The sequence below is a fragment of the Gavia stellata genome, chromosome 11 (genome assembly GCF_030936135.1).
Source record: "Gavia stellata isolate bGavSte3 chromosome 11, bGavSte3.hap2, whole genome shotgun sequence".
Lineage (NCBI taxonomy): Eukaryota > Metazoa > Chordata > Aves > Gaviiformes > Gaviidae > Gavia > Gavia stellata.
Genome location: NC_082604.1, coordinates 1374060 through 1388987, shown reverse-complemented (window position 1 = coordinate 1388987; position 14928 = coordinate 1374060). Strand labels below are relative to the sequence as shown.

At 61.6% G+C, this 14928-nt stretch overlaps 1 protein-coding gene across 1 annotated transcript; it reads right to left on the bottom strand.

Moving 5' to 3' along the window:
* Positions 1 to 1171: 1171 nt before the first annotated feature.
* Positions 1172 to 14713, bottom strand: TSPEAR (thrombospondin type laminin G domain and EAR repeats). The gene is made up of 12 exons (XM_059822881.1): positions 14620 to 14713; positions 11605 to 11825; positions 11280 to 11518; positions 11042 to 11132; positions 10293 to 10449; positions 9748 to 9879; positions 7964 to 8196; positions 4933 to 5119; positions 2572 to 2801; positions 2091 to 2278; positions 1631 to 1732; positions 1172 to 1325 (listed from the first exon to the last, which is right to left on the bottom strand). The coding sequence occupies exons 1-12, from the start codon at positions 14711 to 14713 to the stop codon at positions 1172 to 1174; spliced, it is 2028 nt and encodes a 675-aa protein (XP_059678864.1).
* Between the last annotated feature and the right edge of the window lie 215 nt (positions 14714 to 14928).

Here is a 14928-nt window from a genome sequence, read left to right as displayed (position 1 = left end):
GCCCGGACCGTGGGGCGGCTCAGGCTGTGCTTCCTCCGGCCCCTTTTCGGGGAGCTGGCACCTCCTGCGGGCACCCCGGCGCCAGGGGAAACCCAGCAGGAAACCCCGGGCAGGGGAAGGCTGAGCGATGCTCTGGGCCCGTCGGGAGAAGCAGAGGGTCCCGGGAGAGGGGAGGTGGAGGGGCACCCTCACCCCAGCACCCTGCTGGGCTCGGGGCCACCTCGTACTCACGGGCCACCTGTGGCCACAGACATGGGCCCATCTCGCTCGGGGATGGCTTGTTGAGTGGAGGGAAGCCTCTGCCATGGGCAGAGCAGCTCGGGTACCCGCAGCTTGCGCGTGGGATGAAGGTTGGGTGCACACAGTTTATTAGAGCTCTGGTTAAGCAAAAGAATCCCCCAGACAAAGGCGAGGAAAAGAAGAGAGACCACAGTTTCACCTGGAGCAGTTTTGGGTCTTTCCCATGCTCATAGTAGCCGGATTGGTCCCAGTGCACAGCGGGTTTGCTCGGGAGGATGACCCAAACCGGCCACAGCGGAGCAGGAGGGTGGGCAGGCACCCGCGGCAGTGGGATGGGGTGGCGAGGCCACCCAAGATGGACCCGAAGCGTGGCGTGCAATGTCGAACCAGACGGGTCCTCAGCAGCATCGCAGCCCCAGGCACTGGGCAGCCAGAGCCAAGCCCAAAGCCACCTTTTTCCCCCAATTTCTCACATGCTGCTTCCTCCCACCCCCTCCCACACACCCACCCCGGCAGCACACGCTCCGCTCAGTCTCCTTCTTCCCTGGCTTTGCGTGAGCTCTGGACGTAACCAATGGCAGCTCCGGGTCCCTCCTGGCGGGAGACTGCCAAGCACCAGCAGCCTGGAGAGCCTGGGGAAGCGCCTGGACTCCAGGCACCCTGGGTCGGACGTGGCTCTGGAGTGTGGCAGGAGACTTTGCCCAGGAAAAACAGCACAAAAGCAGGGTCGCAGCCCCTTTGCCAGCCCCCCCGCCAAGGCTGCAGGGAGCCCCGGAGCTCCCCTCCTCCTCCTCCTCCCCATCCTGCGGAGCGCACAACCAGCTGGCCACAGGGCTGATGCTGCGGCCATCCCTGGGCACTGTGGTCCACCTTCACCTGGATGCCCAGCTCGCCCCGATCCTGGCGAGGAGCTGAGCGTCTCTCAGCCACCTCAGGTGGTTTTCAGCTTGAGCACTTTGGAAAGCGGCTCCTTGGCGCTGGAGTAGAGGAGGTAGGAGCCCTCGGCGGTGTGAAATGCTTCCCAGTCTCTACAGCCGACGGTGGGGAGGTGGTGAACCGCTACGAAGCCTTCATAGCCTTGCCACCTGCGCGGAGAGGGCAGTTAGCTCTTGGGGCACAAGCTGGGCAACTGAAAGGGGGCAGGAAAGCCAAGCCGTGGGGCTGGCAGCTCCCACCTCCCTGCTGTGGTTCAGGGTGGGATGTCCCTCATTGGGGCTTCTCATTCCTGCCCAAAAACCTCTCCAGAAACAGGGAGCAGTCCTGTCTGTCCTCCCTGGGCAGACGCACCAGTATCCGCAGAGGTTGCTCCCGCACTGGGCTCCCAGCAGGATCGTTCCTACTGGGAACAACCACCCGTCCACCCAACCCCGCCCTCCTCACGCAGCAGTACCTGTAGATAATACTGTTAACAGAGAAGGTGAAGCCATCGAAGGAGTTCGCTACCACCAGAAAAGAGTCGTCTCCCACCGAGAAGAACTCCCAGTCCAGGGCACTGGGGATGAAGCAAGCAGAGGGACTGGTGAGGTGACCCTTCCACGGCCAGCCGAGGAAGGGGCTGCGCGCCCGCAGGGTTGAGCCCACCCTGCACCAACCTCTGCCACCCTGATGGTACAGAGAAACCCCTGCTCTTCCCAGGCTGTTCCTGAAAGGAAATCCACCCTTGTTCCCAAATCCAGGGCCTTCTCCTAGCTCCCACTGGGACTTGGTGCCAAGGACCTGTCACCTATTGCCCTCCCCACCAGTCTCGGTCCCTGGCAGAGTGCAAGCCTGCATGAACTCTCCAGGAGACCTCCAGGTTGCTCAGGGGAAGGATGTGGCCTGAGGAGCGCCCCGACTCTTTGCACAGGTACCTGTAGGTGAGGAGGTCCTGGAATTTGACAAACATCTGGGCGGTGATGTTCAGCTCATAGATGGAGGAGTTGATGGCATAGAAGTTAGAGGGTGCTGGCATCCCACTGTCATAGCTGTGGCTGTTTGCAACAGCCAGGAAGACTCTGTCCCCGATATGAAAGACCTCCCAGTCAGCAGCACCGAAAGTCTGGGGAGGAAAAAGCCACATGAGAAGCTGGATGCGGACAAGCCTTTGCAAGCCAAGGATGCTACGAGGTGGGGAGGGCCTGCTGGAGGCGCAGCGGGGAAGTTACCCACTCCTAAAACCCCCCAAAGGAAAAAATAAACCTCGCTTGGGCAATCCCTAGGGGAGAAGCAGTGGGAAACCATCACTACCTTCCCAGAGGACTGAAGAGCATCTGTCTCCATCATTATTCCCTGGCTTGTCTAAACCCAGAGCGGGGACCGAGGAGTAGAGTTTGATCAGCGGCCAAGCCTTACCAGGATAGACTGGAAGAGCTGGAAAGAGCCACTGAGCCAGATGTAGATGTGAGAGTAGATTTTAGTGGATGTGCCATTGAATGTGTTAGCCACAGCCAGGAAGGAATACGGCCCAATGGTGAAAAATTCCCAGTCATAGGCTCCAGAGGTAGGGATGGTCTGGTTGGTTTCAAACAACCCTGTCCTGGGGTTCCACCTGTATATCACGCTGTCTATGTTGTGGTTATTCCCTGGAGGAGAGATAGATGGACAGACGTGCGCCGTGAGGCAAAGGAATACCTGGCTGGCGTAAGAAACAAGACCCAGAAACAGGTTCAGCTATGCAAATATTTGCCGGCAGCTCGCAAGGCTGTTTGCTAGTGACCGATTGCTCCCCAAGAAGTAGCTAAAGAGATGCTACAGCCTTCATCCCTACCTAGAGCCTCCATCCCTACCTAGAGCCTCCTTCCCTATCGAAAGCCTCCTTCCCTATCTAGAGCCTCTTTCCCTATCTAGAGCCTCCATCCCTACCTAGAGCCTCCATCCCTATCGAGAGCCTCCTTCCCTATCTAGAGCCTCTTTCCCTATCTAGAGCCTCCATCCCTACCTAGAGCATCCATCCCTGTCTAGGGCCTCCTTCCCTATCTACAGCGTCCATCCCTACCTAGAGCCTCCTTCCCCATCGAGCACGTGGGCAGCTTTGCTCCCGAGCGCGCGGCGGCGGCTTCGCGGCAGCCCCCGGCAGAGAAGGGACGGGGGGGGTGCTGTCTCCCCACATGAGCAGCACAAGGGAGGCACCAGACCAGCGTCCCAGGGCGGCCAAGCTCTGCCCAGTCAAGTCCCAGCTCGACAGGGACTGGGCCAGTCCCAGCCGAGTCCCTAAACTACCAACATCACGGGCTGCCGTCCCCCTTCGCACACAAGCTCGCACATCTGGGAGGGGGCCACAGCTGGAACAGCACCGTACTGCCGTTTTTCAGTGCTCCTTTGCTCAGCTCCTGAGCGCTGGAGCTGCCTAGGGACCTCCGCGTGCTGCTCCCTGCCGATAGCACCAACTCCAGAGCGAGGGAGGGGATGCCACAGCCCCCAGCCTGCCCCACGCTGAGCACTCGGGCTGAGCCTGCCAGCGCCAAAGCCCGTGCTCCATCCAGCTCCTGCGCTCTAGCCAAGCATCTTGACTTCATATCCGTGTGGGACCCAGCTGGCTTTAAAGCTAGAAACCTTTTTGCACCTTCAGCCTGGCACAACCCCTCCAGCCAGAGACGTTCTAATAGAGAGCTGGCTTTATCGGGACGGGAGGGGAGCACCACCAGCCCCTTTCCACCCCATGCTCGCTAAGCACTGCTGCACTCGGCTGGGCCCCGCTGGTGTTCCTGGTGGCTGAGCAGCAGGACGACGTGTTAACAGGCAATCCTCATTGCAATGGAAGAGATTTTGGCAAGAAGCGGCAGCTCCTCGGGGACTGACCCTCCACCACCTGCTAAGCGGAACATCCCCACTTTGGCTCCGTCATGATGGTCTTAACCCCCACATGACGCACATGGCCACCAAAGGGACTTTTCTGCCGCCGCTGCCATGGGAGTAGCTCTTGTCCAAACTGGCCGCGGTGGGGTCCAACGGGCGACACGGGGAGTTTGTCGCGCGGTTCACAGGCAGCTGGTGCCCAAGAAACCTGCCACCAGGTTTGAGCCTTGTGCCAGAGGAGCTGATGCCCCAGGAGCCAGCCCTGATGGCAGGGAAGGAGCCCACCGGCTGAGCGTCCAAACCCAGCTGGGAGCATCCTGGAGAGCCAAGGCTGTAGTATCGACCCATTCATCGCCCTGGAGGGGGAACGAGGCTGGATCACGTCTGCAGGGTGCCCAGGGAGGGAGGGATGCCAGCAGTCTCTCACTCAGCCTTCCTCGGTTTCCTGGGTGCCCACAAAGCAAACGCTTTGGCTTCTCAAAAGGCTCAGTCCCTGCAAACCCAGGCAGCTGCCCTCACCGCCCCACCATGTTATGTAGCATTGGGGAAACACGAAAAGAAGCAGAGCGATTCAGCAAAGACACTGTCCCCGCTCCTGTCCCTGTCCCCCACCGCCAGAAACCCGGAGGGGGACCATGGCAGCCACTTCCCTGAGTGCTTTTCTCTCCTAAAACGAGAGGGTCTGCAAGGGTTCGGGCTTCCTGAGGGACGCTGCGCTCCGAGCTGCGTGCGCTGACTCCCCGGCTTCGCCCTGCACTCCGGCAGAGGATGCGCGGGGAGCTGTAGTGTTGCCACGGCAACGGGAGGATGCTCTCGAGCAGGGTGCCTGCGGCGGGGTGCCGTGGTGGTCCCCGGCATCACCCCGGGGCCACCTGCCCCGGCTGAGCCGGGCCGGTAGGGAATATAAGGGCTGGGTACCTTCTCTGTGGTTGACCACTGCGAGGAAAGCCTCTCCCTCAATGACAAATGCCTCCCAGTCCCTAGCGCTGTGCGTGATGATCCTCTGGTACGTGATGAATTTCTCTTTCCTGCGGCTCCACTTGTATATTACAGAGAACTCCTGACCCCTGTCATTCTGCTCAAAATTAGCCACTGCTAGGAAGATCTGAAAAATAACAAGCCAGGACATCTTGGTTTTCTCCTCTCAAAGGGGCGCAGACAAGCGCGGGCAGGGCGAAGATGGGATGAGTGGGGACAGGCGCCCATGGGATGGGGGGCCAGGGCCCAAGGTGGCCGGTGCGGGGCGAGATGGCCCCAGCTGGCAGGGGACCCTGAGCAGCTCCCAAGCAGCACAACGCACCCAAAGCGGGGACAGGGACCCACTGGCTCGTGGGGGTCTTTGTGCATGGCAGCAGCTGGAACCCACCGCCCACAGAGCCGGGGCTGGGATGCAACTCGGAGCCGAGCGGAGGGAGAGCAGTCCTGCGGCCGCTCGCGCCCCGCCAGCCCCGCGAACGTGCTGGCGAAACAGGCTGGGGAGGGAGGGGAGCCCGAGCTACCAAACCTTCCCCATAAGGAAAGGTTGTTCAGAAGAAAAATCGCAGCTATGACAACAATAATAACGATGATAACGATAAGCGTTGCAGCAGCAGAGATGGCCTTGCGCAGGGAGGGGAGCGTGTCCGAGCTCGCGGGAGCGCGCGGTGTGGCATGTCAGCTCTGCCTCTCCGGTGTGTTTCGTATGGAGCGGCAGAGGTTATGCCCCAGTTTGGGCCACGAAGAAGTACAGGGACACAGCCCACAAGCAGAAAACAGTCCGTGGGGGTGGTCTCCTGCCCGGCACAGGACCCCTGCCAACACCAGCCTGGGGCTTTGTCCAGCCAAGGCTCAGCCGCCCCCAAGGATGGAGACCTTTCCCCCTGAGCGGTGGCCTGTGCCGGGTCCACACATCCCTCCAGGGAAGGTCTATCCCCAGCGCTGGGCAGCTCTCCCTGGGAGCCCCAGGGTGGGAGTCCCTTCAGAGCATCCCCAGAAACCCAGCTTCAGAGGGAAGGGAAAGGTCTGGCTCCAACCCCGCGACTCAGGAGCCTGCAGTCCCTCGCTCGCCACTGCCAGGAGCCACCGGGAGACCCCGGCACTGCCCTCTGGGGCTCTTCACCCCATCCCAGCAGAGCGTCAGCGGGTCCTGGTGCAGTAAAGAGGTGCTGGCACCCACAGAGGTGCATCCCACTTGCAAGATGGGCGAGGAACCTGGGCTAACTGGAGAGATCTGTACCGCTGCTGGCGCAACACCTATCTGGTCATCGTCTCCACGAAGCAACACGCCAAGCACAGGCAGTTGCACGCAGGGTGCCGGCCTCTGTCCCCAACCGTTCTGGAGCCCCAACTAGAAAACCTGCCCCGAGCTGTGCAGGAGAGAGGCCATCCCGCCTAGTAAGTCTGAGTAAGTTTTTCTCAGTGAAGACCTAAAGGCAAACCCAGAGCACGTTGAGCTTTGGTGAGCACCAACACGGGTGCTTCGCCGTGCGGGAACCACGGGGAGGTGGGGACCCCCCCCAGCCTGGTGCTTTTCCCTGTCCGCGCAGCCGTCGCTGCAAGGGGGTGTTGTGGGTCCAGACTAAACGCTGGGGAGTCTCAAGGTGGTTCCCATCAGCAGATAAACCCAGCCGAGGATGTTCCTGTCTCCTGCCCATGAGAGTGCAGCCGGAGCTTTGCAGAGCAGCGCTGGGGATGGAAGGCACAGCTCCCAGCCCAAAGCCAGCTTGGAAACGCAGCTGCATTTTCAGGGCTTGACTGGGTTTTCTGTAGGACCCCACAATCAGGCAGGTTAACAGGGGATGTGGCCCATTTGTATCCAAACACCAGGGCTGTTGGTGCCCTGAAGCCCATAGGCAGGACTTCTGCCCATCCCTCTGTACCCTGAAGCACATGGACGGAGCCCTGCAGCCACCCTGCGCAGGGGTGACAAAGCCAGAACAGGTCATGCCGAAGGGGGAACGATCCCAACTCCCCTGGGAGCTCTGCACAGAGCTGGCTCTCAGCAGATGTTTGTTTGACTTGCCCTGAGGCTCCTCGCAAAGTGATAAGTAGCTCCCCAGGGAGGGGAACCAGGCAGATACCCTGCAGAAGTCCCGTGGCAGATTGCCCAGGGGAGGAGAGAGGGCTCCAAACTCCTGGAATTACCTAGAGAGGGCTTAAAAATGCAGAAGGTTGGACTCAGTGGGTCTCAGGAGGGAGCTACGGGCTCCGCTGGCTCTGTAAGACCGCAGGAGACTGGAGCGAACCTTAAGGACGGCAGAACACCCGCCACAGTCAGAGCTCGGGGTGGGCTTTGCTCTCTGTGGTCCCACATCAGGAGTTGCGTGTCCCTGAGAGCAATGCCACAGCCAGTGCCTGGGGTGACTCCTGCCTCGCTTCACGGTGCCTGCTGGGAACCGCAGCACGATCTGCTTCCCCGGGGAGTCAGCCTTTGCGCCAGGGTGGAGGCTGCACTGTGAGCACACCAAGACCACGGACCGCAGCCCTGTGTGATGGGTGCTTGTTCGCACACAAAGGACATTTTGACACCGGCGCTCACTACATCTGAGGCAGGGAGAGGCAGAGCCTGCTAGAAATGAACCCCAGCACATGGCGGGATCCAGCTCCAACTTTGGAGGCTGACCTCGCAGACACTCTGGAGATCCCCAGGGAAGAGATCTGAGCACTCCGGACGCGCAATTACCTACGCTGCCAACATCGGTTGCTGAAAACGGCTTGGGTGGACGTAGTTGCGTCTCCGCAAAAATAGTAAAACAGAGAGGGCAGCCCACAGATCAGCCGGCAGTCCCTAGGACAGACCTAGGCTGAATATGTCTATCAACGTGACTCCGTCAAAGACGGAGGAGAGAAAGATTCACCCCCTAAACCATGCCTGAGACTCAGGGCTTCAGAGGAGAAAACGGTGTTGGGCAACCGCTGTTTAATATACTGAAATATGAAGGCACTGAAATAACCTTCCAGGCAGACTTACCTTCTTTCCTATGGTGAAATACTTCCAGGACTGAGCTTGGTAGGTGGGGATGTTCTGGTAGGGCACAAACTTCCCATCGGTCCACTTATAGATGGCCGATCCCGGCGGGGTGTACCGGTTGGCAGTGGCTGCAAACAGTCCCACCTTCGGGATGGTGAAGACCTCAACACCCATTGTCTCCGAGTTGGTCACCAGGTTCTGGTAGTCCTCCACGTAGTCCAGCCTTTGTTTGACTAGGAGACCACAAAAAGAGAGGGGTGAGGTTAAAACCAGATGATCCTGCCCGGAGAGGTGCCCCACGTTGCATAGCAGAGCTGGCTTGGCGGCGCTTGCTGCTGTATGGAGCTTTATGGGGGGGAAAATGAAGGTCCTGGTGTCGCTGGTGGTGAAGGGCCAAAACCCGAGGGGGTGGGAAAACGCCTGACTCCGTCTCGTCGGGCAGCACATCCAGCCCCATCCACCCCTGTTCTCCGGCGGAGGGCAGGGCTGTAAAATGCTCTGCCGGGCGGACTCCTCTGGGAGGGGGGAAGAACGACACGCCACAGATTTTGATTGCTTCTTACGAAATGGGTTGATATATTTATCCTAAAGAGAACGAGAAGGAGAGGAAGAGACCTACAGCAAAAGGGCCGGGGCTGCTGAGACCAGCCGGGTTAACCCGTACCCACCTGCAGCAGCCCTGCACCAGATGTTCTCTCTGGCTGGAGTCAGCATGAGCTCTGGAAGAAGTTAAGAGAAGACTTAGACAGAACTAACACCAGAAATTAGAACAGAAAGGCTAAGCCTGGTCCCTGTGGCAAATGGTTGGGCACTAGAAGGGACAAATGGCAGGAGAAGGGCTCCAAGAAGTGCCAGTGTTGGCGGCACCAAGGGGTGCAGGTCAGCAAGATCCCGGCACGAGGTCTCCTTGGGAAAACAAGGACACGGGGCCAATCCTGATGACTTCCAGAGGGAGGGAAAGATGGGAAGTCCAGCCACTGCCAGCTCCTGTGGGGAGCAAACGGCTCATCCAAATGCACCACGTTGGGCACCACCATAAGAAAAACCCCGGGAGAGGGGGGAAGGACGGCTCGGTTGCGGGCATGCCTCATCCTCCATGTCTCACCAGGGATCCTGGGCAGACTGCCCGGAGCGAGTGGGAGAGCGCCAGTGGGCAAAATCCATTTTGTTATCGAATAATGTCCATCCCTCCAGGAGCTGCTGCTTTGCCACCTTGTTGCTCCAATGTTGTCCCGCTATTTTCTGCACAAAGGCCACCAGAGCTGGGACACCACGGGGACCTGCCTCCGCCACCCTCCCATCGCTCCCTCTGGTATCTCCGGCAGCTGATGAGTCTTTCTGCTCCTTCTTGTCTACCCCGCAAGCGCTTCGGCACTGGGAGCACCTGCGCTGTCGGGACCCCGCGGCAGGGAGCACCCCAGCACCCCGGGCATGGCTCTCCATGGGGTGACCTGTCCCACTGGGACAAACCGAGGGCTTGTTCCTGACCAGAGAAGCCCCAGGTAGGATGGACAACATGACAACATGGACAAGACGGGCAGTGTGTGAGTGATCGGGGAGCTGGCTCACAGAGGTGCTTGAATCCAGAGCTGCGCTGGAAGTGGGCACTGAGAGCAAAGCGAAGCCCGGCCAAGCAGGGGAGAGGCAGAGGGACACCCCAGCCCCATCATTCTGCTGTTGCCTGACTTGGTTCCTGCCCCAAACTTCTGTCAAGGGCAAATGTCTGCTCCTCCTCTGCTGCAAGAGCCTCCCTCCATCCCCGAGAGCGCATCGCACACCAGTACCTTCCAGCATGGAAATCCAGGCGCTGCCGTTGCAGAGGTACAGCCCTCGTCGGGAGGCGTCGAACCAGAACTGCGCCTTCTCCTGCTTGGTGCAGGGTGGACGGGACCCCAGGGTCACCTTCGTGTCCGTCTCTGGGCACAGAGAGGAGCGAGGCAGGCACCTCTTAGGGCACATGACGGAGGAGCAGCAAGGCTCATCCCCGTGCCCACGGAGGGTTGGATGTCCCAGTCCCATCCTGATGATGGGCACCAGGGAATGGGGTAAACGGCATCCCAGCCCTGAGCCAGGAAGTCCCCGGCTGAGAAAACCCTGGCACCTGCGGGGCTACGGGCACGAGCCCAGCGCTGCCAAGGGACCCGGGCAGGGGCACCCCAGCTCTCCAGGGGGGTTTTGGACAGGGGATCCCACCCCACACACACGTTGAGAAACAGAGGGTGCTGGGGACACCCCCTTCGCTCCTGCTCCACGCCCAGCCCCACAAAGAGCCTTCCTCAACAAAAGCAGGAGTTGGCCAACTGAGCCCGTGTTGCCGGGAGTTACTGACCGTAGGGGTATTTTAGCACCTCGTTGCTCGCTGGCTTCGCGGGGAGATCCTGGAGGACAGTGGGGACAGAGAGCGTCGCTACTTTAAAGTTCACGGCGGCGCATATCCGAGGAGTGGCATCGGCTCCTGGCAGCAGGACAAGCTGTCTCAGCAAGCCCTGGGAAAGGGGGAGCAACAGGATGGAAAGCAAGTCCAGCAAGACCAAGAAATGAAAATTGCAGGTGATTTATGACCTGGATTTTCCTCCCAACTCTTGCTTATTGCCCTCCCTCCTGGGCCACGGAAGCCTCCATGGGATTCACGCACATTTATCAGATCCTCGTTACATGCCCAGCCTGCCAAAATCACCATCCCGGGCAATTTAACAGTGGTGCAAGGGGAGCATTGGCAAGGGGCTCGTGAGCTGCAGATGGCTTTCTCCGCCTCCGCTTTTCACTACCGCTCAGGATCAGGCACTTCCCTAACTTTTACATCAATGAAACTGGGCCGTCAACTGTCTTTCTGCCGCCGCACCGCTGACAACGTCCTCTTAAAAACACATTTGTCCCACAAAGTGCCAGTTGCCAGCACTGCCCCTTGCACGCCCACAGCCGCACGGGGACCAAGCCCAGCAGCGGGACCCCCGGCCACCTCCGCTACCCACGCCGTGGCCCAAGCCCTCCCAGCATACGAGGCTGAGAGGGGGCTGCAGTTTGCCCCACGGCCAGCCACAAGCGCGCCACGGCAGCCCCGAACCATGGGGCACCTACCGTGAACACGCCTTTCCTTCTCCTCCTGTTGCCCAGGTAGAAGCTGGCTCTCTTTACCGACAGAGAGGCTGGAAACGGCGTCTCCACCACCCTGCGGACGGGCAGAGAAGAGGCAGAGGACAATTGCACGGTGTCTGCTGGTGGCTGGAGGAGATGCTCGTGGAGGAGCATCATCCTGCCAGGGAACCGGCGCCTCCACGCGCCCCTCCTGACCCCCCCACCGCTGCCCCCAACCTACACATCCTTGGGGACGCTGCAGTCCACCGTCAGGGAGAAGGACTGGCCGGAGACGGCCAGGACGAGCGTGTGCCACTGGTTGTCGGAGAGGGAGACGTTGGGGAAGGTGACGCGGGTCTGCCAGCCACCGGCGCGCTCCTGGCTCCAGAAGAGGAAGTGGAGCTTGTTGGGGGCGTAGCGCAGCCCCACCAGCACGCTGGGGCTCTCCTCTGCCATCAGCGTGAAGACGTACTCGTTTCTCTGCGGGAGGGCATGGACTCAAATCTGCGTGCCGCAAGCTGCGGGGCCGGGCTGTGCCGGCTCCGTGCCCGGCCGGCGGCGCTTACCTTGGCAGGGACGCTGAGGACCCTCAGCGTGACGATGATGGAGAACTCCTCGGGGAAGCGGTCGCAGTGGATGAAGAGCCGGGAGGCGGGGAAGCCCAGGGCACGGGGCCGCGAGGCGGCGAGCTGGAAGCCGCGCACCCCCTGCACTTGAAACACCCTCATGCCACGGGCCAGCCTGCCGGCGGGGACCACCTCCGAGAGGATGTCCAGCGGGCGCAGGTCTGTGCCGAGAGACAGCGGAGCACGTCACGGCGGCGGCAGCCATCCCACCCTGTCCCACTGTGGGATGGGGTCCCCGCCTCGCCGTGGGCTGCTCCGGTGCCCGGTTTGCTCGAGGCGGCCAGCCCATCTCCAGCACTGGCCAGAGTGCTCCACGGCAGCAGGGAGGCCCGGTGTGCCCCGGTAGCCTGCCGTCGTCTGCCCGGGGTCTGCGCCGAGCCCCTGCTTCGGGGACACAGGGAAGGTTTGCCCTCTAGGCACCAAGGCTGCCATCTCCATCCCCGCAGCAGGAACACCAAGCACGCAGGCTCACCCGCACAAACCGTCCCACTGATGCAGCTCCGAATGCTGAGCCCGGGGCCGGGAGCTGCCGGCTGAGCAGTCCCAGGCTGCCACCAGCTTCCTCGGGATCCACCAGCAACCGCAACCAGAGCCAGGAGAGCATGCAGGGATCCGGTGCCCGCAGGCTCGCTCGCGGGGTGGCCACCCATCCCTGTCCCCAGGGCGGTGGGGCATGGCGCTCCCCGCTCCGGTCCCGGTCCAGGCTCTCCCAACCCAGCCCTAATTGGATGCACGCGTGTACTCCCCTGGCAGGCACCAAAACCGCTCATTAAATAATTATCCGCTCTCCAGAAGAGAAAATATCGTGCCTAGGCCCAGGGCATCACCCAGGTGAAGAACAGCACTGCGCACCGGCACTGCCACCCCCCCGTAACAGTGCCAGGGTCACCGGCGGTCCGCCGTTTCGGCAAGCCGCATGCCAGCAGCCGTGGGAAAGGCTGTACCCGCGGCGGGTGCTTCTCCGACCTTCCTCCCCTTGGCAGCCTCCCAGCTTTTATTTTTGAATCCTTCCCTGGCAGGATTGCGGCGTCCGTAGCAGAGAGCGGAGGGGCTCGGCGGTGATGCCCAGGGGATGAAGCAGCACTTGGGCAGAGTAAAAAAAAATCCCTGAGTCTGTCCCATCCCCAGTGAGACCTATTTAGCTCCTATTTGTACTAATAAATCACGGCTGCTGGGGCACAGCGGGAGAGCTCGGAGGGAGGGAGCTGTGAGCAAGGCTGGACAGGCGTGTGTCTGAATCCAAACCAGCTGGAGAGGGGAAGCGTTTCCCCCCCTGGCAGGCACTCCCTGCCAGCCCAAACCCAGATGGGCAGAGCAAGGAGGAATCTGCTCGCGTGGTTCCATCCAACCCGGAGCAGGGAGACCGGCGAGGTCCTTCCCACCCTGCCAGCTCTGTGCCCCCCCTGCCCACCCCTCCGCTGGTTTAAGCCGCTCCTAAAGCAAAGCCTTGGTGGGGGAGCTTTAACCGAAACGACTTATTTCAGAGACGCACGACTCAGGGAATGACCAGTTCCCATTTTTCTCAGCAAAAAGCACAAGCCAAATTCAGGCTGGATTTGCAGAGGGGTTTAGGAGCCCCCGAGTGCCCTGGGGGCGGTTGGGACGAGCCAGGGGACAGCTTAGCCGGGGCCAGAGGCTGCGCCGGTGGCGGCTGTGGGCTGGGAAGCGACCATGTCCTAAAACCAAAACCAAATCCCTAAACCCAAAGATGCGCGTCCCAATCTGCCTCCCGCATCAGTCGCTGCTGATGATCAGAGCGGAGGTGGCGGGTACCGGCCGGGAGAGCAGCCGGGGTGTTTCAGCCCAGGTTGGGCAGCGCACGTGGCCGGCAGCTGCCTGTTCCGTGGGGTGGCTGCCCGCAGCCGGACGGCATCAGGGCTGTGCCGGGAGCCGGGGCCGGGCGCCAGCAGGAGGGACATGGGGGCAGTTAAATGTGGTGATGCTGGAGCCTCGACACCCCCCGGGACCCTTCCGGAGGAGGCTGTTTGGGGACAGCGGGGACATTGCCGGAGAGACCGGAGCGCTGGTGGGGAGGAGGCGGTGGGCAGAAACTCTCCGATCTCTCCCAGCTTTCCTTCTCGCCACCAGCCAGGCTGTAATAAAATGTAAATACGGGCACCGTCAAACCAAGACAAGCCCCAAGCACGCAGAGCCTGGGCCCCAGCAGCCCCAAAAACTGGGCTGAAGTTTCACTGCCCGGGCTGGGACTGTGCGGCACAGGGATGGGAAGGCAGAGCCAGCGGACGGGGATCCTCTTCGGCTCAGGTTGCTCTCGGCGCTTCCCTGTGGGAAATGCCGTCAGACCTGCCAGCTCCTCGGCTGGGGGCGGCGGGACAGAAACTTTCCAGGAGGTTTTGCTGCCGGGAGGGTGTCGATGGTGTCTGGCAGAGCGCAGGGAGCCCAGGAGAGTCCAGGGCGGGAGGGACTTTCCAGGGGGGACTTCATGGCACTCCTCTACTTCTCCTTCCAGCCCTTCCCCTCCCCACACGTTGGTCCCCAGGGCCAGCAGACCTTGGGACGATGCCGCAGGGACGGGCACACAGGTCTCCCCACAGCACCGAGAAGGGCTGGCTGCTCCCTGGTCCTGTGCCACGCCGGGGGGGCTGCAGGTGCAGGGATGAGCCCGCTACCCGCTGTACCATGGGTGCAGGCGGGGTGCTGGCAGCTGCAGCACCCGAGGCGTCACGCCGTGCTGTCACCCTGAGACTCACCACTGGCACCCGGGCACCAAAACCCTGAGGCAGGGCTGCCAGGGAGAGGCTGCCCCAGGCAGGGCACCCTGCAGCGGCCACATGCCCCCCCAAAACGGAGCACGCTTTCTGGGGTCTGCCCTGGCAGCGCGGGGAACATCCCGTCCGTGGGAGCACACGGCTCCCAGCGTGTTTCCCAGCACGGCCAACGCCTGTCTTGACGCCTCCCTCCCGGCGCAGCCCACCCGCCGGCCCTCGCTCTTACCTGTGCAGTGCTGCCAGGTCCTGCCCCCCCGGACGAAGCCCCCGCCGGTGGTCCAGTGGAGGAGGATGACCCAGAGCAGCAGCGGAGCCGACATCGGGGGGCTGACCTTGGGGGGTCCATCCACTGGGACCCCCCTGCCGTCCACTCCTCCACGCCCAGGCAGGCACCGCTCGGCTCAGCCCCCCCGGGGGGCTCTCGCATAGTCCGCCGGCGGGACCACCCGGAGCACCCAGCCGCAGGTCCGTGCTCCTCGGGGACACGCCACGCCACGCCGGGCTGCTTCTGGGGTGCTAAGCCCCAGCTCTGCCG